Source organism: Hermetia illucens, chromosome 2, assembly GCF_905115235.1.
Source record: "Hermetia illucens chromosome 2, iHerIll2.2.curated.20191125, whole genome shotgun sequence".
Lineage (NCBI taxonomy): Eukaryota > Metazoa > Arthropoda > Insecta > Diptera > Stratiomyidae > Hermetia > Hermetia illucens.
Window position 1 is genome coordinate 143,141,077 of NC_051850.1, and position 22,244 is coordinate 143,163,320.

General features: G+C 41.3%; 1 protein-coding gene across 4 annotated transcripts in view; it reads left to right on the forward strand.

Annotated features, from left to right (window-relative positions):
- LOC119647549 (band 7 protein AGAP004871) overlaps positions 1-22,244 on the forward strand; it is a 266,754-nt gene that overhangs the window by 121,541 nt on the left and 122,969 nt on the right. For 2 of the 4 annotated variants that reach the window (XM_038048540.1, XM_038048542.1), the window contains one exon: positions 13,431-13,439. The exons of the other annotated variants lie outside the window; for them this stretch is intronic. In XM_038048540.1, coding sequence (XP_037904468.1) covers positions 13,431-13,439 — 9 coding nt within the window. The remainder of the gene's footprint in view (positions 1-13,430; positions 13,440-22,244) is intronic. 4 annotated transcript variants of the gene reach the window in all.

Sequence of the window (22,244 nt, forward strand, 5' to 3'; positions counted from 1 at the left end):
CTACCCTAAAAATCTAAAAATGGAAGATGTCGAATTCGACCATGAAGGTCCACCCGCCAATACTGAAGCTCCATCGATGTATTCCATCGACATGCGCTTGCTTGCCTGTATACAAGCTAGGCTCGAGGATGTGGGGAGTCCTTTAAACACTTGGATCTCACACTTGCCATTTTATAGAACTTTACATTTTCTTAATCGATGCGTCGGTCCGCACCAAAAGCTGAAAAATCAAATGACCATGGGACTTCGCGCACACTTATCGAATGATCAACACGCGTACTAAATCTGGAAACGAAATAAAAAAACTAAAGGCTCGACCGCGTGCGGGGTGCCGCGAGAGGGAAGATCTACGACAGTCGATGCTTCTCCTAATTCAGATATGTAATGAGGCCAGGCCTTTAAGGCTCCCTCGGCCATTACATTGGAGGATCCTCTTGTTGTTCGTTTTTCAGGTTCCGACGCGGAACCACACATCGGGGACGACAAGTTTTGCACAATGACACGTGACGGATCGAACCTGGCTAGTATAAAGTCACAGAACACGTCGAAAGAGCTCCAATATTTGCAAGTGGACCCTCACGGTCAACTTCACCAACTTAGTTTTTTTATTTTTACGGATAGCTCGCTCCTCTGGGTCATCTCTGGTTACTCAGGATGGTTTTTGTCCATAGACAATTTACATTTGTCATTACACACTGGACTCCGGACTGTGATTATATTCGAAGGCCTATCCGATGGCACGTCAAATACCAACTGTCCAAAAAATGCATTATGTCCGTAGCTACGAAAAAAGGTGCTTTTTTGCCAGGATAAATAAAAGTCAGGATTAGGAAGGAATTTCACTCTGAGAGCTATTCAATTCTCTATTGAATGTTGTATAATACTATGTTGAACTCTAGTTCAAGTCATATCCAGTGTAAGCTAGTAGGACTTCAGCTAAAGCAGTCGTGAGTCGGCTAACTCATTTGAATAATGCCTGTAGTTGCAGCGACCGAAGTCACATTGCCTAAAGAGGGTTCTGAACTAAGCTTGCCTAACTTTGCAAGCTGAATAAATATTTTGAAGCTTTGGCGGGATATTGAGGCCTCATGCCAAGAAACCACTACCATATTTCGCTCGCATAGATGTTCTATTCGTGGGTTGCGATGACCTTTGCTATTTTAACCTTTCTAAATCCTAACTATTATAATAACAAAAGCTGTATTATTGAGTTCAAACTGGCATACTGGAATTTCTATTTGCTAAGAAGTAAATTGACAAACAGCAAGTTGGTACCCCACGGCAGAAAGATCTTTTATAATACAAGCAGTATTGCGTCGACTTTAGTCTTCAGTTGTCTTCTTTCCAGCACCTTCCAGAAACCCAGCTACCGTAGGGGAGATCATTTCATTGGCCTTTGTACTATAACGAGCAGACAACAAGATCCATTTGCTTGTGTGCAATATTTTCCCTTTCCTTTCTATCTAGTAACCTATAGCACTTCTATTATCCTTCCTGCAAATTAATAATTCCCATGACTATTTAACATCACCAGGAAATATTAACGTATTTAAAATTTTATTTTATAAATTATCACTTCAATTCTGTTTTGAGATTTTCGTCACAAAACCCAATCACCTTTCAATTTCTGGAACCCTAAACCCTATTTGAATATTATTCAATTATAATAAAAAATTCTTTGAATATCCAAAAAGGATCGTTAATATATTTGTTATTATTTTCCCTATAAATTGCATAAGCCGGCCTGAATACGTGCCCATACTGTGTGCTAACAAATGCATTTTGTATAGCGGCACGTCTCGGGAATTGTGAATGAATTGCTGGGAAAACCACTGGTAATATGCTTTGAGATTACCGCTTAAATTTTTTGGGTGGTTATGGCGAGCGACCAGAGAGTGAGTCGTCGAACAAAAGAAGAATATTTCGTTTTGGGGTGTAATAGCCGGGCAGAATGACTGAGGAACTTGGTATGTGTGTAGTGGTGCTTCCAAAAATTTGACTTTGAAGAACAATACTTTTATGTTCCAACAAATTTAATCGAGGAGGGCGTTCAGATCCGAGTCTGCAAGAGGGTCATCTAAAGTGGCTCTTGCCACGAAGCCTCGCCGAAAGTTATTTATTACCATGGAAACTGGTATGGCCTTCTGAGAGTGTCTATTCCAGTTGAATTCCTGGAGGATATGTTATTAGCCCGGTTCCCTTGTTAGTTTCATGGTGGTTATGCGTGTGCTTATATAACGAACAGAAGTCAATGTGGGTTCAAGAATGGAATTGTGCTGTAGAATCCGGAAGCCGTGCCCATTAATTTTGGCAGAGAAGTTATTTATGTTTCGCATCCATTGCTACTGCTTCGCTAGTCATGGCGGAATGTTATACCCCCAGGACCTTCATGTCCTAACATATTAGAAATAAGAATGCTTTTGTGGAGCCAGTTTTTGAAACAGTGTGAGGACAGTTGTTAGCGAGGCTGACAGCAAGGAAAATTTCTTGTGAACTAAGTTAAAATTGCAAAATTGATCGTTAACAAAATTCAGTGTGGTTTTTGAAAACTGTAATTAAAATAGAAGAGTACCGCACCAAAGATAACTTCTACGTTCCTTTTTCGCAACCGAAGTGGTGATCGCGTCCTTTGCGTCTCAACTTCGCGTGAAATTTCATCAATGAGGGGAGGGGTATCCAAAAAGACCCCCACATTCCTGAGCCTGCTTAGCACAGAAACGGGCAAGTGTCAGAAGGATATTTTACTGGAGCTCTATGCAACTATTCCTCTAAATAATTTTCGAAAGCCACGATGTAATCACAAAGTCGGTGGATAGGTATTAGTGGCCCTCTGGGAAGTATGATGAGCGGTGTGGTGTCCCGCTTTAATGACCCCAAACTCCTCAGGCCGTGGTTTTTGAGGTCGCATACATACATACATGTTTACATAGTATATCCTCAGCCTTATCCTAGTTAGAACTAAGCGATGGCGAAGGGAATGCGTGAGGGTTTCTCTCTACTTCCAATAATAATACGAATTGTAGGGTAAACCGAGTCTCGTGATATTATAATAAAACTACCAATGTGCACCAGTTAACAACTGTTTACATAGAAGTACTTCTCTGGAACATGTGACCTTCGAGTTGTTCCTATATAACTGTGCTGCTAACCTATGAAGTATTAATCTAAATTGGGCCGATTTTTCAGAATAACAGTTTTTCATTAAGAAAGAACACTCAGCGATCGCCATTGATATGAGTGTCAAATGTTTACTTCACACACGTATCCTTGAGCTGGCGGGTATCACATGATCTGCATAGCACGAAGCCGCAGACACGACAGGACAGCTGAACTTTTGAGACCCGCTAGAAGAAAGCCAGTTGAGAACTAGAAAGCTGACAATTTTTTTGGTCGCCATCAGTTTGATAGTTCAGGCAAGGTAGTCGTGGTGCAATTGCGGTCTCATGTGCCAGGTGCTTCCAGAAGCCAAATAAGCGAATGGTATGTATCTCTTCAGCAGTGAAATGGGCAAAGCCAGCTCAGTAGTATAGGATATTTCAACCTCAGTCAACAGACAATAAACAGATTCACTAATATTCAGAAGCACCCAAATTGCAAAAATGTCAGTTAATTTCAATCTTTTGACTAGGCTAGCATCGAAAAGGTACTAGATAATATGAACTTTACGTCCCTACAAAAATTAACGAAAGTGGTAAGAATTGAAGCTATGCTCAAGGAGAAGCGGAATGACCCTATGTTCAGAAAACAAAAGAAGTGAACCTGAAAATTAAAGAGATGAAGTCTGGTTCAGGCATTAAGGAAATTAACCTACGATCAAAGGGAACAGAAAAGAAGCTAAAGATATGTTAGGTAGGTGATGTATATAATATTACAAAGGTCATATCATCTTAAAGTGTAATATTACATCACGTAGCGCAACCCAAACATTATCAAAAATTGCAACACCAAACAATATCATCAAACATTACAATATCACTTAACATCAAGGCATTGTCAAACATAACCACATTATCAAACATCGCCGCATTATCTAATATTATCGTATTATAAATGTGATGTTGTCATATGATATCGACACCGAGTATCGGGCTGACTTTGGACTTGCTTCAGGCTGGCTTTGAGCTAACTGTTTTGATGTTTTACGCACCTCTATTGGAAATAGCCAAATGAAGCACCTAGTTGCGATCTCCACCATATTCTGATTTTTCATCCGTTCTTTCTTCCCGAAAAAAAAAGAGGAGAATGAAAATGAAATCACGGCAAAATCCATGTCAATCTAATCTTCACTGTATGAAGTAGGAAAGAACCCAGTTTCCAACCGAATACTCACTACTAACCAACACGGCTTGGCATATTATTGTCCTCCATTCCTAACGTGATATGCGCTCCCTGGCACTACTTATAAATAATGTGCTCTCCATATTGGGTGTCAATATAGCGACATAGTCGATTCCAGGATAGTCAAATAGCCAAATCAACTAAACGGACAGAACAATACGGATACATGCAGGGGATTCGTCTTCCGGCGCATTGCTTTAATTTGTATGGTGGAAGAAAAGTATTTCACATGTTACACGTTCATCAATCATTTGCGCATGGATAATTCCACTTAACTGCTGTTGGTGTCATGTATGTGATGCATGCGTGGTGAAACACACTAAGGAAAACTATCCAAGCATCATCGGCACATGCGCCAATTAACTACCTCTTATTTATCGTATATGCAATAACATTGCGTGGCGCCTAGAAACTAGATATGTTTCTTCCGTATTTAGTCAGAGCTATCCTAAAAACCTAAAGAAATGGCCAAATTAACCGTGAAAATCCCGTCCACACGCCTCTGTATTAGCCAGTCTCGGGGATTTCGACGGGGTCCTTCTGACCCTCAAATGCTTCACACATCATTCACAAAGCCATCCGAAAGATTTTGGAAAGTATAGTTCGTAATCCACAATGACTAATTTACATTGCTAATTTTGAAATAATAATAATTGTTTGTACTAACTTCGATTACGGAAGGTTAACATTGTACATAATGATTATAAGTGTTGCATTTTAAGGACTTAATATACAAATGTAAGCATCACCATTCGCATAGGTACAAGTATGAACAAACAAATCCTGGAATGTTGCCCTTAAATATAATCCTTCCTAAGCATCCAGTTTAATTTTGGCTACAAATGCTCCATAAAATATTCATGGTTCGCCTGTTCACCATCAAAAGTGTCAAGTCGGCAATCCCAAGACACAAATTTATCTTGTGAGATGATGCTATTTTTTTTATATACGCAATACCGTAAATTGATGAAACTAAAATGTCAGGCAACCACCTTGAATTGTGGCAGAAGCAAAAGTTGTGGTTGACAAATTTGTTACCCTAGCTGAGTGTATACACCTTATTTATTGCAGTCCTCTGAGTGTGTGATACAGATATAGATACTCTGAAGCCCTACACGTGTGTCATTCCAGCTAGCTATGTTTGTAATGCATACTTCCTTGTGTGTATAGACATGTAGACCTCGAAATAATTGCAAATATTCCGTGCAATAAAGCTTTACCCGAAAAAGGATGGAAGCCATGGACAAAGCCTTTCAAGCGTTTCGTCCGGACTTGAGTAGCAGGTTCCATTAGAAATAACAGTCGAGTGTAACATGCATTAGGATATTGTGCTGAAAAGATTGAATTGCTTGTGTATCCAAGGTAACATTCTTTCATTCATACATGCGTAAATGTATGGACCGGCATATATATGTACATGATATATGTTCTAAGATATAAAAGCGTGTGTTCTTCAAGTCCTTGATGATATCTCATCTATTCTAACTTTGAATGGAAGTATTTAGATTGAATGCTATCATCTTGTCTTGGGCCATACAATGAAATCTTGGCCAGTAAAATCGGATCATTGCCACCATATGTGCCAGCTTTTATCAAAGATATTCCTACACAATTACTGTAAATGTGCAGAATATTTGGCTCTTACAATTGGTTGGGCTCAAACAATGAGAAAAATTTGTCACAATTTTGTCTGCGTTTATTGCCATGTTTTGGTAGACAACAATTTATTGCCTTCCACCCAACAATATACATTCTGTTATGTTTAACGTTTATTCTGTTGTAAACATCTTTGAAAGCAAACGTTAAGAAAGGTGTTACTTTGAAGAAGTCATTATTACAACGAGCAAGAGCTCCCATTATCGAGTTAAGTACAATGTTCAATCTGCGTTATTGCAAAAAAACTCAAGGGCAACTTGTTGGATAATATTCCTGATGGTACGTATTATTTGGAAAAACGCAGATATACGCAATACTTTTTTAATTTGACAGTCTTTTTAGAATCCACACGATTCTGGCGGTTATTATTAATTTGTAAGCATGAATACGTCAACAATGTTTACTGATATTAAGGTAAACTTTTTAAAGGTGCATGAGATAATGGGGCTGGGATGCTAATAAATCTTAACTCTGGGGGGTCGCTGTGAAATGGGTAACTCGAACTAGAGAAACTAAACTCTACGACAAAAAAGGAAAGGTCCGGATAATTCATATATCAAAGAAACGTTGTAAACTCTGAAGGCGGTACAACCCTAATCCGCTTTCGCTGTTTTGTCCAAACTGTGGAAACCCTATTATCTACACCAATGGGAAATTAAAGCTATTCCACCCGATTGTCCTTTCTGAATTAGCATGCGAGCAGCAAGCGACCACCACTGTTACTCTAAAGCTCCAAACTTCCATTAATTTATATTTATGTCGTGTTGTCGGAACACCTACAAATGAGGATCATCAACACCATACTGACCAAGTTCTCGTGGATATTTTGATTATAGTAACAAGTGGCAATGGATAGATCATAAACTGATCAAAAGACGATAACTTCCTAAGCAATATATTGTACCCCTTTAGTGACCATTGGATACTATCAAAAATATTATATTGACCAAGTCTATAACCGACAAATGGTTCCTACTGCTAGAGCTTCTAGTCTAGCATCGGATGTTAAGTATTCTCGCAGGTTCCTTGACCTACTTTGTACAAGTTGCATTACCCTCCCCACAGAATCTGCAGACAATTTATGCAGATATCTCCAGTTGGAAATTTAGCTTTCAATCAATATTTCCTTAATGATCCTTAAGCTATGCTGACGATTTTGGCATCATGGGATAGGTAACCAGAGATGTATAAACTGTCTTCATCCAGATGCAAATCTTGGGCTTGGGAGCCTACAACTTTGATAATTTTTCCTATCTGGGGTCGAAAATCCGAAACATGAATTCCGCGCACAATTCTTGGCTGTAAAAGAAGTCATTTCAGCTAACAAAAACTGTTCTGCTCGAAACGTCTCACTACAGGCTTAAAGCTCTTCCTGTACAAGACAATGACCTTACCAGTCCTCATGTATTTCTCGGAGACTTGGGTTTTCAGCAAGAAAAATTGTGAGCTCTTGGCCGCGTTCGAGAAAAGAATTCTCGGAAAAATTGTTGACCCCCTATACGGCTCAATAGGTTGCTGTGGGCGGGTCACTTAATCCGTATGGATGAAAATGATTTAGCCTGGAAAGACCTTACCTTAGACCGAACGATGGTATAGGACAGGACATCGGACAGGTGTTAGGGATATCAAATTGCTGGGCCTCGTCACGAAACCGGGATGTCTGGAGTACCTTATTAAAAAAGGGTTTGACCCAGCTACCAGTCGTTGCGGCGTTGATGATGATGATGACGCTTGAATCAAAGTGCCTTGATAGCCGCCTGGCTGTCGGTCAGAATCTCAATCTTGGGCCCTCTATTCTTACCAGTGAAGAAGGCACTCGTATCTCTAAAGCATATGTCTGCCTGAAATATACTAGTGTGTTTACCAATCGATTCAAAGTATACTCTCCATGAATCAATGACTCCTGCGCGAGGCACCCATCGGTGCATCAGGTAATCAGTAACTTGTTTAACCAGTAGGTCACCAGCACGGTCTCCCAGTTTGTCCTGTTATTCCATGTGTTTCAAATTTCTTGTCTTAATGAAATTTAATTAGCACGCTACCCTTTGATATCAGTAATTGGTGATACCTGCAGGCGTCTGTCACCATACATTCTAAGAATTGCCCTCCTTGCTTGAATCTGGATGTAACTGAGTGCGTGCCCACTTTTCTCGGCTATGGACCTGCAAGTCGCCCGAGCCTTTGTAGCTTTCCGACATATGTTCCCAACTTGCGTCTTTAAGAACAATTTTAAGCCTAGCTAAATTCACAAGTATTATCCTCTGTTTGTCGTTTATGACATGACTGGTACATCCTGACTAGACTGATGCGTAGTCCGAACCCACTACACAAACTAAGATTGGATTCTGAAACATAGTGTGCCCTCAAGTTTGCCTCTACAAATTAATATAATATCCTCAGTGTAACCCTGAACCTGTATTCCAGTATTGTTAAACTGTCTTGGGAGTCCGTTGACGACTGTACTCCATATCAGCGGTGGTAGTACCTCTCCCTGTGAACTATCTTGGGTAGTGTTCATAACAACGAAGTTGGCATTTATTCCAACTTCTATTTGCGCGCTTTATAACATTCTGCCCGCCCATAACGCCAGGATGTTCTGCCTTCAACACCCAAAAATACGCACAGGGCGCTATCTTTGGTTTCTATTGCCTGCACTGTTTCCAGTGCAAATAATGTCAGGCAAATTGTTTTAAAAGGTTTAACGTGAAAAGGAACCCTTTTGCTCGTTTTCTAAATTGAGACCACTTTGCCGCCTCCGTGGCGTTGTTATATACCCCAAGGGTATGCTCCTCCTTACCACCCTGAAGGGGGATTCTAAAATTATTTCCAGACCTTTCAACTAGTGCTGGAAAGACGCCGTCTAACAGTAGTGATTTTAGTGATTTAATAATCCCACTGGTCATCTTACACTAGCTGTTGAACATGCTGCTTTTATTATTTTCCAATTTCCCTTGTTCCTTCTTTTGGCTGTTATTAGAGTGTCGAACACGACCTTCTACCATGAGATAGGACTCCTGGGAAGTGAGCTTTGAGAATCAGATGTTCCGTGTCGTTCTCATTTTCGGCAACTACCTAATCTCCCTTTTTCAGACTGAGGATATTGCCCTATCTTTAACCAGATCTGATTCATAGTAAACATATAGATGGATATATCCACCAGTATGAACACACTTAAAATAATCGACTTGCTTTTCCCATTAAGCAAGAAATCTTTCATGAAGTTTAACTTGAACACGGTATCCAGTTATCAACTAAAGCAACTTAAATAGTGTTAGATACTCCATGAACCCGGGAGTCAGACGAAGCCTAGTAACTGGGGATGCCGAACCAATTTGCAATGGGTTTACAGCGGCATACCGGAGGCGCGAATCTAGGCGCCAATATGAATTCGCCTCCGCCGCTGCATTCAATGACCCCAGAAAACGCTAACAGAATAACATGAGATGGGGGTGACAAATGTCAAGAATGACATGTTAAATTAGTTATCGTCGCATAGTTATCTTGTTAGAGTAAGATTTTGGTTAAGTAGCAGTACATATAAATAAACGTTGAAAAATGAAGAGCTAAATTTTCTAACTCTAACAAACTCTGATGGCATATCACTTCGCATTTACAGCATATGCTGAGATTCTCCCAGACGGTAAGCCAAATGTCCCAAAACTGGAGTATACTACGGTAGCTAACAATGTTGTTGCTGCCAATGGCAGAATTTTGGGTGAACTTGGGGCCAGGCTGCTGCGATAGAGGCTCATTCCCTCGTCACTACCACGGTTATTTGTCTCCGCCATTAACATCTTGGTATACAAGATGTACGTTTATGTTTCGGCTCAACAAAAGGATCGAAAACTCGAGAAAGGTATTTGGCCGCATCACGCAAGAACATCTTGGAATTTCTTTGCCAAGAGCGCGTAGAAATTTTGAGGACAATATCTCATATTTCTAAGACCAACGAAGATTTTATAAAAGTCTTACTAACTCAACTCGAGAAGGCAACCTTTATAAGTATTAAGAAGAAAGAACAGCAGTATGACTACCATGTCTTATGCATTGATACAAGGCCCTTCCCAAAAGTACCATGCCCGGTATAACTGTAATTGTCATTGGAATATCCCTTGAAAAAGCAGATAATTGGGAGGCGCCAGGAGTTCATAAAATTCACAACTTCTAGCTAATTTCAATCAATTTGACGGTGATCGTATCGGCATCTTCACTAGTATCAAGAGGGATACCAATCAGGCATGGTATTTACGAAGGTGACACTCCACGCACACTCCGGTTGGCCCTTAATTCGTTATCTTCTCTTTTACATAGCAGCAGCAGTACCAGTCAAGCATTTTACATTGTCAAAATGCACATTGAGTCAATTAATGTATATTGGCGACATCAAATTGTACGTGGAAGACCACTTTGTTCCTTGTTACACATCACTATCGCTACAAAAGAAAGCAATTGCTCGGGGAAAACAAACCGGCTATAGCAATTACGAAATGTAAGTTGTTGGGGAATTTGAAGGGCATCTGGATTTTGTCCTGGAAAACGAAAATGAAACCTTCAGTGGAGTAATACAGATTTGCAGTTTGCCAACAAATCGGTAAAAGTAGTTCAGGCAAGCAAAAACATCCACAATAAAACCACCGAAAAATTATGGATCACTACCCTATGTCGTGATTATGCCTGATTTAAAAACTTTGCACTACAATCAAGTGCATTCTCTTCGTGAGTCTTCCTGGGAAACAATAATCTAGGATTGGAAAGAGACACTTTTGACTTACTATAATTTCGATATAGTAGAATTTCTACGAAACCTTCCAGTATGTGGTCCATATTAAAGCCTATATTACTGGACTGCAAAATTCCACGGATAAACTGGGGGGAGTTCTCAGTAAATATTCAAAATATAATTTTATATTATTATTATCTTTATTTGAGCAGATATGGTAGTGGGGAATATTGTCAGGCCTAGATACAACTGTGCACAGACCACCATACTTTTTCAGATTCTTCCGTTTGGTATTTTCTGAGACCGGGTCCTTTAAATAATTGATCCCTTTCGGACTTCCTCACTCGTCCCCTTTGCAACAAATGCGAAAACTGATATCTGCTTCCAAAAGTACTGAGATCAATGCTATATATAAAATTCACACCCCACTTTTGCATGTACGAGGGGACTAATTACGTGGGCTAGCGCCAGTAAAATCGTGGTGGGACGATAAAGAATCCGTCTACACTGATTACGTGCCTTACTCTCTTGCTAAAAATCATCCAGGAATTATTTCTCCAGCAATAGGAGGGTATTTTCACCTTCCGATAACTCCTCCGAATAACATCTTCAAGCTTGCCGTGAAATTCAGACCGGACATATTCACTGAGTTATTCGAAACGAGCTTATTTGAGGGGATCTCTCCGGCATAATGGAAGCGCCAGAAGCTAGTGCTGCTCCTTAAACTTGTTAAATCTTTAGGGCAACTGCCCTTATGTAGGCCCATATGTCTTCTAGACACTATGGGGGAAAAATGTTGGGGTGGGTAATTTATAATAGGCCGTCGAGAGGTAAGGAGACCTTTCTGTTCGACAGTACAGGTTTCATAAAGCCAAATCAAGCAGTGACGCCAGGAAAATGATTACTGGTTTAGCCGCATTAGCAAATATTGATTGGTGGTGACCCTGGACGTGAGAAGTTCATTGAAGTAGGTCAATTGAGCCTTATATGAAAATCCCTGGCGACGATTGGTGTCGATAGCCAGAAATGCGCTCCCCGGGTGCCCCACAGGGTTCCATACTGAGCCCACCACGGTGGAACAGCATGTACATTGATGTGCACAACCTTCCGGTTCCGGTGGTGGGTTATGCCGACGACATGGTTGCGGTCGCAAAACACCTCGAAAATGCTGAGTTGTACTTAAGCGAAGCAATCAGTGCCGTTAGGAATTTGTTAGACACTGCTGGACTGATACCTGCAGTGGAAAAGATGGAAGCGATCCTCATCATTAAGCGCCGAAAGAGGAACTACCCCTGTATTAGAATTGGGAATGCTTGGGACTGTCCTTCTTTCCCCTCAGCGTTTGTCCCATTCACAAACGGGGTCGGCTCGTCGTGATCGGAATGCGTCGAACTGTTGATAGACGGAAAGCTCTATTTTAAGCATCACATCGAGCATACTTGCAGAAAAGCATCCACCACGAGTATGGCTCCAGCAAGGGTCACGCCAAACGTAGGAGGGTTACTTCTTGCCAGGACAGTGAGTTCTATCTATAATGCCGATTGACATCCTACAGACGGGATTACAAACATATATAACACCACGTCCATCTCTCCTTTATCGCAGGTGAAAAGGTACAGCGGGAGAGATGACAACTACGGTGGCACCAGTCAGAAAAGGGTCGTTGGACCTACAGGTTAATCCCTTCCATCGGAAGTAACTGGAGAGAAAGCTTGGGAAGATCAATTCATATCAGATAAGTATAATCTCACCCAGTTTCTCATCGGCCGTGGAAGATTACATCAACTCACTTGATTGTCCAAGAGGACCTAGCGCATTTATTGTTCCAAAGAAAGAGGTTCATGGAAGAAAAGAGGAACCTACAGGGAACTCTAGGTGAAATTTTGTCCAGGAAATTGGTAACTTGCCAGGAGGATTGGAATGCGATCAATTCCATAATTGTGGAAGAAGTCAGGAAAATAGGGTTACGAACGTCGCTAATAGAAGAGGAAAAATCTAGCTAGATAATCACTAGCTCTCTAGCTGGGTTTTCCTTCTTCTAACCGCGGCGTTCTTAACCGCAGGGCAGTGGGGGAGTCGGAGCTGGATTTAGTGAGAAAAAATCCCTCACTCTCACTGGTCCAGGCCAGCATCTTTTGAAGATTTCCGCTTCCATAAAAAAAGAGAGACGGTCAAACAGACACACAGTAAACCGATTTTAAGAAGGTTTTATTTTACATGAAACCCTAAAAAGGCGCGAGACATTCCGGTACCAAATAGGACATAAGCTAGCACAGGAAGATCAGGAAACTATAACATATGTAGGTGAAATACTGCATGCAATCTGATTTTTGTTATAAATAATCAAACTGGACTTGGATAAGATGGACAATGTCCTTATCGCCAACCTCGTAACCTTTCCCTAAAGGAATTGTCCTTCAAACCAATAAGTGTTATATGCGTTTCCAAGAATTCTAACATAAATAAACTCATTCCACGTAAAGGCTAAACTGCATGAAATAAAAGCGAAATAATAAAACCAATTTAAAGAATTTTAATCTTTTCTATCAAACGCACATCTAACTTGAAAATACACTAAACTATCTTTTCTAGCTAAATAAATCAATGGCAATTTCTGTGCATGGAACTGCTTGCTTTTGCGATATGTCTGAGTGGTAGTAGCAAATCCATCTTTGGTACACTTTGTGATAATCTTTTTCTGCTTTTCCCTTTACAGGATATCAAGGTAAAGTGTAGCATAATTAAAGCAAGACCCAAAAGGTATACAAATTTTTCGCTTGGGTAAGTCTAAGATGTTCATTCTAATTTCAGCGTGCCTAAAGACTAAGTGCTTCATCCAAAAAAAGTTTCAATTAAAAACCCTCTAATGACTGCATAATACCAAAAAGTTTTCAACTGAACCCGAAATAACTTCCCCAGAAAACGTAAAGAAAAACTTTCCCTCAAGGAAGCTTGACCCGCATCGATTTACATTCAATTTGGTACTGACCGACAAAAAGGAAAATATTTTTCCAACAATTTTTCCGGCTTATACTGCACGTCCTAAACTTCGTAACGACATTAAGTGAAAAAAATGGTTTAACTCAATTTCAGAAAGTTAAAGTTTGAAGACGTAACTTATTTTAAGAACGAAGGAACATTCACTCGTGAAAGCGCTCTTTTGCGGATCTTTGCCAAAGTTTCCCTTGGCTTGTCGTGTAGTAAAGTATTATATCTAAACGAATGTACTTTTGCCGTTTTATTGGATTATCTGCGTGCTTAGTTGAGTATTTACGGGGAGTGTATGCAAAGTTCGGTAAATGTTTGTTTGCTGAATTGCAGATTTGTTGTGAATTTTATTTTCTTACCGTCCCATTTAATCGTCGTGAATAATATAATAACCTCAAGAAATGTGCGGATATTATACAGGAAAAAAAATTTCAGAAGAGTCAAATTGAGGAAGATCCGCTGTCTTCGTATGCAATTTGGTTGTTTCCAGGCAGTACAGGGATTAGGATAATGGACATTTCTCGGGAGAAATAATTTAATTATTGTTACTAGAAGATAACTTTCGAACACCTGCCTCCTGCATAGATATATAAGCCTGACTTGAGAAAATCCTTGCCAGAAATGGTGGCGGGTACGTATTTTGACGCAATGTTACAAATTTTATGAATTGCTTTTTATAATCTACCGTTAATCCCAATTATTTTACTACGATTGTAACTGATATACAAGTACCTCTTCCCCCTTCCTTTAAGCAGCCTCTTTCAGCTTTGACTACCTGCTGGCATTGCTTCCAACCATCATGGCTCGATAAGTGTCGTCCTTCACGACAATTTTAGCCGGACAGCAACATTAGCCTTCCCCCCCTCCATTTTAAAATCATCACCAAAACCACATAAAACGGCAACCAAAGGAATTCAAGATACCCTGGTTTTTTAGACAAGGTCCACCACCATCTGAAGCAGGAGAAGCAACGTCTTCTTATTTTAGCAAAGACTTGCCCTTATCAATTTTCTTGGCTGGATCATCTTAACTACTACTGATTGGGCAATCTGTTTACCGCAACCAATCGAGTCGAATTTTATCCGCGAACAACCCTTCTTAATGTGTGCCACTTTTGTATTTCGATCACATCACCGACGGGTAATTGGTCCGTGCACAAACCAAGTTCTTCGTTTGAAATAATATTAGGCCAATGTACTCCGATAACACTTCGCAGACAGTTGCTGAAGAAGTCTTGGAGCCTTCCAGCAACAGTGGGGTCACTTTCCAGGCGTAACTCTCATATAGTAAGAAAGAAAGAACATTAACACAGAATAGTCTCAACTTAATCTTCTTCTTTTTTTCGCGTTTGTCCCAATAACAAGCGAAATCGGCTCGTTATTATCGGTTGTGCCATTTTGTTCTGTCATTTGCCTGTTCTGGAGACAGCCGCGAAACTCTTAAATCCCCACCCAGCGATGTGTCGGACAGCCTTTTTGTCACTTGACGTTGATTTCGATGTTCAGATCAATCTTGGCGAGTGAATTCTCGTTAGCACGAATTGGGTGATAATACAATCGAAGATGCTTCTCTCGCAATTTCTCCACGATCCGTGCAACCCCAAATCGATCGCGGATATCCACATTTCAGATGTGAACATGATGCTCGTCTCCATTACCGCATAAAATGACGGACGAAATTGCTCTAAATTTCAGATTTGAGACGTTCGTTGATATGTCGATCACAAAAAACACCAGCTGTGGAACGCCACGTAATCCAAGTTGTGCTAATGCGTGAAGCATCATTTTGAAGTATTTGAGGCAGGAGGTCCTAGTGAACTCATATACTGGACGGCCTCCTGCCAAAGCTGCTTGGAAAACATCATCCATAACAGGAATGATGCAATCTTTCCGGACTTTGCTTTGAGCTTTGAAATTCTTCAAATATTTTACCTCGACTCAGCACATGATATTTTTCACCATCATATGTCACTCCGATAATAACATAGCTAATCATTTCTTCAGAATGCCCTCCTGCGTAGAACACACCAGATATCCTCCCTGTCCACTGTTCCGAAATGGTCCGTAGGGGATTGATATGGTCAATGTAGGAGAATCTGTAGCGGAGGCCACTCTGCTCTCTATCGATCAAGCTTTCGAGATGCTTTGAACATTTCGATCCCTCAGCTGTCATTGTACAAAACTTCATATGTCCTGAAGCCTATGCGTGGGTCTAGGAGTGAGCGTAGGCCACCGGAATCTAATAAACAAAACAAACATCAGATATCGCTTAAACCTATCGGGAGATAACAGGCGATCTAAAGCTGCAAATAAAGAAATCAATTAACAACTCGACCATTCGCGTGAAGCCGTAAAATTGCATCGAACGATAAAGAAAATTCACTACGGATCATATCCTCAATCGACGTTGCTCTGGCCTCAGATGCTTGAAACGCGCGGCTTTCGGGGTATTTCAAATGCAATTGCACGAAATTTTTGAGATAGAGCAATCTTTCGAAATGGATTGGTAAAACAAGCAAGGAGCAGCGCCACACGACGTACTAACTCTCTTGGGCAACCTGAGTTATATTCATAAAGGTAGTCCTTAACATAAATACACAACTCAACTGGAACTTCACGAAACTTCTCTCTCTCTCTCTCAACGCACATTTGTAATTCCGCAATGTTCCCTTGTCAGCACCTTGAATACAGAAAGTCACGAATTCACTTGGATAGGGCGCTAATTTCAAGTATCCTTATATTAGGACTTCTGCCCAACAGAGGTAGCTATATCAAAACGCGCACTACGGTCCTACGTATTGGTCTATTCCGAAAATTAACTTCACTCACCCAACTACCCGAGCAACACACCAACCGAGCCGCCCTTCGCCAGGCCCCACCTACCCATAATAATATGCGGCATGACCAGGCTTATATGGAAACAACAACAGACACGTCGTAATACCGGAAGCTGTTTGTTTAGAATATAACCTTCGTTAAACCTCAGCAAGCCATCGCAAATTTAAACGTGTGAGTAGAGTATTTAGCGTGGTTTAGCTAAGTTTTGCAAGGACCTATTGCTAATTCGATCGAGTGTTGATTTTTTGGACAAATCAAAAGGAATTCGATTGCCTGCGCAGAAAACACTGGCGTACTTGCAAACTTTGGACATAAGTAATGTCGAGATGGGAATTGAAAGGAGAAAATTTGGAAATCTAAGGGGTGCTAAAACGTGAGGAAACGAAGAAATACAACATATTACTGAGTGCATTCTCTCGTCAGATTATTCTACTAACTTACTACTAACTTCTCGAATCGTAGCTCGATGGGGTCACGCCGTTCGCAGTGATCAATTCAAGGCCGTGTTTTCATCTATCCGACTCCAGGGTTACGCAGTCCCCGGTCTTATGACGCCTCTTCGGGACGTCGTCAACGACCTGTGTAGCATCCGAAAAAAAGAACGTTTTTGGTGACGGCCAATGCTCATCGATATTCTCAAGCGGCAGTCGTAACACGCAAACGTAGGTAAGCGATCACTAGATGCTAATCCCTTTCGAAGTCGATGTTAACGGCTCCCTTTTTACGCATATCCAGAAGGCTACTGTAAAATCTATCTATCTAAAACGTGTTGTGTACGACGTCGGTCAACTGAAGCCCAACTTATGACGGGCTCTGTGTTTGCACAATGAGCCACCAATTACAAGATGGCGATCACCATCATTATCTATGGCGCAACAACCGGTATTCAGTGTAGGCCTGCCTTAATAAGGGACTTCAGATATCCCGATTTTGCGCCGAGGTCCACCAATTCGATATCCCTAAAAGCTGTCTGGCGTCTTGACCCACGCCATCGTTCTATCTCAGGCAGGGTCTGACCCGTATTCTTTTGGCGATAGCTGCAAAAATCCGTAAACCTCCCACCGTTATCGTTTAGATAGCCAAGCCCTTGTTTTTCCATAACATGACCGAGAAAGGTATAGTCACTTTGGCATTTAGATCACAATGTCACATTTGCGTAGCTTCCTGAACTGCGTATATTGTTTTTAGAAAAAATCCTTCTTCACTACCTCGGAAGTCTCTGTTGATTCATAGCACTGTGCAATTGTGATGCTTCTTAACTTGCAGCGAAATTTTTTATTAAGAATCCTGTCAGAAACCGGCTCCCAAGTCAAGTGAGCGTTCCTTGTGTAAGACGTCTTTGTTTATTAGTTTAGTTTGGTCGGGGAAACTCCAAGCACTCAGGCCTTTCTTTGGCCCATTGTACTACCCCCGAAGATCATCTATTCAATGGCGTCTTGGTTATGGCATTCACCGGCTTTCGCGAATCTGAGAACATTTTTCAGAAACAGAGAATACACAGACTCTTCGTTGAAGAATACCTTATTAAAATATCTTTGCCTGAGGTCTGAGGAAGCAGGGCTCTCTTTTCTTCCTACTGGCATTGGCTGCATGTACCCGAGACCACCACTCCATTTTTTTCAGGAGCTATGTCTTGTTAAGAGCATTACCAGGATTTTCATGTCCGACTTTCTAAGGAGCAGCAGAACTCTTTGCAATTTTCCTCTTTAGAGTAGACTTGACGGTGAATGGCCGGCTGTTGAAAGCTGATTCTAGTTCTGCCATTTAGGATTCGAATACTTCTGCCAGCTTCCTCATTACCAGTAAGGTTTCAGAGCCCTAAACATCCACATCATTAATGTGTCATTCAGTCGGCCAAGTTTCAGCAGCACCTGATGGCAACTCCACACCAACTGGCGTGATATGTCATTGCTGTTCAGTGCTGGTAATGACGACGGATTTTCCATTTTTGCCACAAACATTCTTCTGCTGACAATGTAATGGCATATGTTATATCTTCGCCTGAAATATGGTTGTCATTTTTTCGGGAGGTCAAATCAGTTCTATAATCGGATTTCCTGAGAACACCCCTGCACCTGCTCCGTCCTCTATGACTGACCCGTCGGTGAAGATTATTAAGTCTGTAATCTTAAAAGACTGACTGGCCAGTTATCGACAATTCTGCTCTTTTGATGATTAGGGAGGATATCTCTTTTCAAATACGTATTTGGGGTACATATGATTGCCTTCATCAAAGTCTCCTGATGTTTGCCAAGAAATTTCCAGACGGATGCGTGACCGAATGATTGGCTGCCTTTTCACGCGCCAATGGTATCAAACCTATCTGCTCTCCATTTCACCTCTAAGTGAATGGGGGGAGGGTAGGGAAAACTTGGTGTGCCGCAGTCAGCGTAGGACTCATTACTCTGGTAATATTTAAGCAACCAAGTCTCCGAATCCACGTTTGCAACTTCCTGCTGTTGGCAAAGTTCAATCTCGGCCACTAGCCGATGCATGCATACATGGAAATGGTTGTTATTATGGATGCATACATGCATTGAATCCATTGAATCCATGTTGATCAAAGTTCCTGGGTCTCACCAATCGCAGTACGGTAGCATCAGAGCCATCTGCAGAATTTCTGGTATTGCTCCAGAATATTGAGCTTCCACGTTAGCCTGGAGTCAAAATGACGAAATAACTGATAAGGCAGGTAGTGTGTAGCTTCCCCACCTGACGTTTTCAATGATCATAATGTCTACCCAGTATTCACCGCGAGTACATTACGGAGGCACCAACTGCGGATTACATGCAGAGTTCCATACAAGCGGTCACATACTGTGCCCGCAAACTTACCGATAATTGTTATGGCTCGATCATCCTCAAATCTTTGTTCCAAGGCTTTTTTTCCTCCAGGAGTGTTCCTAAATAGGAGCCATAACAGAGGAGAGAGAATTCCTCCCTTTAGGCAACCCCTAAGGCATCCTGCTTCAATAGACTTCTGTCCGACCAATATATAGAATTTTCTCTATTCCAGCATGTGAAGAATCTAACTGATTGACTGTGGATCAATTCCATGCTGTCTTGTTGCGTCACAAATCGCCGCGAATGAGGCGTAATTGAAGGCGTTTTCGATGGAACTTATGGAGTGCTGTCTCCATGGATTTATCGTTCTAGTAGACATATTGTTTATAGTGAAGTGGCTACCTAAGCGTCTTCATGATGATCGTTTAGTCGCCCTTTCGAGCCTTTTGACCCCTTTTGTACCAATTCCAGCCACCGGTTGAATCACACTTTAGAGCTCAGTTGAGGAGCACCCCCACCATTTTCCTCTGTTTCGCCAAATCCGAGTTCTAATTTGGTCCCCTTCTTTGGCGTCTTGAATGGACAGTTCTCTTCGAAAGCTTTTCTCATGTTAGTTGTGATCGTCTGGATTGTTTTCTCAATTCTAGCTATTATTTCCATGCCTTTATTTTTGTCATATTGGTTAGCTGTGATGATAATTTCCCCACCAACAACCTATTATTCTTTTATAAGGTATGTACATGTTTTGCAGCTATTGATCCGGCGACTAGTAAGTGCAGTTGCGCTTTGCTATGCTGTAAATTTATTTGAGAGAGACCTCATCTACGATTCAGATGAAGATGTCGTGGACTGCAGGGCCCTTTCCATGGTTTTAGAAGCCGACGGCAGCGTATTTACTCCCGAAACATTTTAATATCCTGTTAAGTAACGCCGATAGTGAGGAAAGTTTTCGGTCTTTCGGAAAAGAGGAAGTCTGGGGCATCTATGGTTAGAGGAAAACAAAGCCGACAGCATTCTTCTGTCGACCCAAGCTTTTCCCCTCAAATGGCTGCAAAACGGTTCGGCCAGCAATGAGTCTTCATCTACAACCAAGGTTATCGGAACTGATGGATCGGCTTTGCGTGACGGCATCAATTGCGATCAATGCGATCAGCTTAGGAATAAGCTGTTCCTAGCTGTAATGACTCCATTCTCGAAAAGGATTAAGCATCGCTTTGAGTCAGTAGATATATACCGCAAAATGTTACGGATGCTCCTCTTTCAATGATGTGTAGGAGGGTGCGCGACTGACCATGAAGAGAGATTCCGAGCTACCACCGGAGGGAGTTTGCCTGTACGCGTGTTACCCCAGGCATTGTTTGCCGAAGGGGGTTTGTCACAACCGAAGTTTATTTTATGTTTTTGTTTTGTGCAGAATACCTTTTTCCGAGACAAGGTTAGTTGAAACTGGAGGTCACCTGTTCATTGTTCACGGCTACATCTTATGCTGTGCTTGGGTTTTGATTACCGTTTCGCTTCAGATCTCACCTCCGGTTCTCTAGGGGATCCTCCTTACTGATCTCCCTCACCACGGCAAGGTATGTAATCGTCGACTGAGTGTGGAAACCGCCAGTAACAGTCTGAGACCGGATTCGCGCCTTTCGAAAGCACAAAAGCACATTGCCGTAAAAGGTAAGAAGGACTCTCCAGAGTTCCACCATCTGATTTCGCTTAGGACCAGGATGTCTAGTTTACAAATGCAAATGCTGCTTAATAGGTTGCGGTGAGCTGGTTACCTAATCCGTATCCGTACGTATCCGTACACCAATATCTATGGTAGAAAAAGATGACGTGGCTGACGAACGGAACGATGACGTGGGCCAGGAGGCCAGTTTTAAGGGTATCGAATTGGGTTGACTTCGAAGTAAAACGGGGATGTTTGGAGTTCCTTACTGGAGGAGGCCTAGACTGGACACCGTTGATGATGATTATTCCCAATAATGACAATGAAGTACTCATAAATGGTTGCCCTTATATTGGAGAAACAACCCCCACAGAGAAGCTTCTGTTAAATTATAGACTACCAAGCTAATCAGCCGCAACACACAACATGCAGTCAATATTGCTGACGAAGACTTGAAACTATTGGAATGGCTTCTATATATACCATACCCTATATCGTATAATTATCTACGGTCTCCATACACGCCTTCCCATTTATATAAGCTCGTCTCCCCTTCATGAGTTTCAAGCTCTATATAATTAGGTACATAACGTCGAACAATCTCATACTGGATTTTTCTGGCTTCTTTTCAATGAGCAGAGACTGACTCACTTTCATATTTTTGGCATCCCCCATAACCACCCATAGAAAGCATCCATCTGTAATCCTGAAGCTACAAAAATATAAATTGAATAAAATGATTCACTGAAAACAAAATTCGACGTATACAATCTTCCTTCCATTCACGTTTCGCCAAATTGAGTTTCTGCGCTGTAGGTACTTGAGCGTCCAACGAAAAGTGAAATGAATTCAACCCTCTGAATTCGCAAATATCATGAAACTTTTATGTTTATGTGATTGTTGATTCTCTGGAACTTTTAAATGATCCAGATATGAATCCCAGACCTCAATGAGCAATGTCATAAGCAGTCGCAAATTTGTTCAATTCAAACGAGTACACATCCAGTGACCTGGTTTTGATTCAGGGGTTGGGAGTCGTTCGAATTGGAATCGAGAAATAATGCAGACGAAGGGATGAGAAAGAGCGAAGGAAGGAGCAACCTTGCCCCGCTTCTAAGGTTCTTTCGTAATGTACTTTATGGTTTGTAAAGGTTCAATGTAATGCCCATAATCACAGCAGTACTCCCCAAAGGGAATAGGATCTGTGTTCCTGTACTTTGCCAGAAAGGTATAAATGTGTGACTACTTCCGGAAGAAT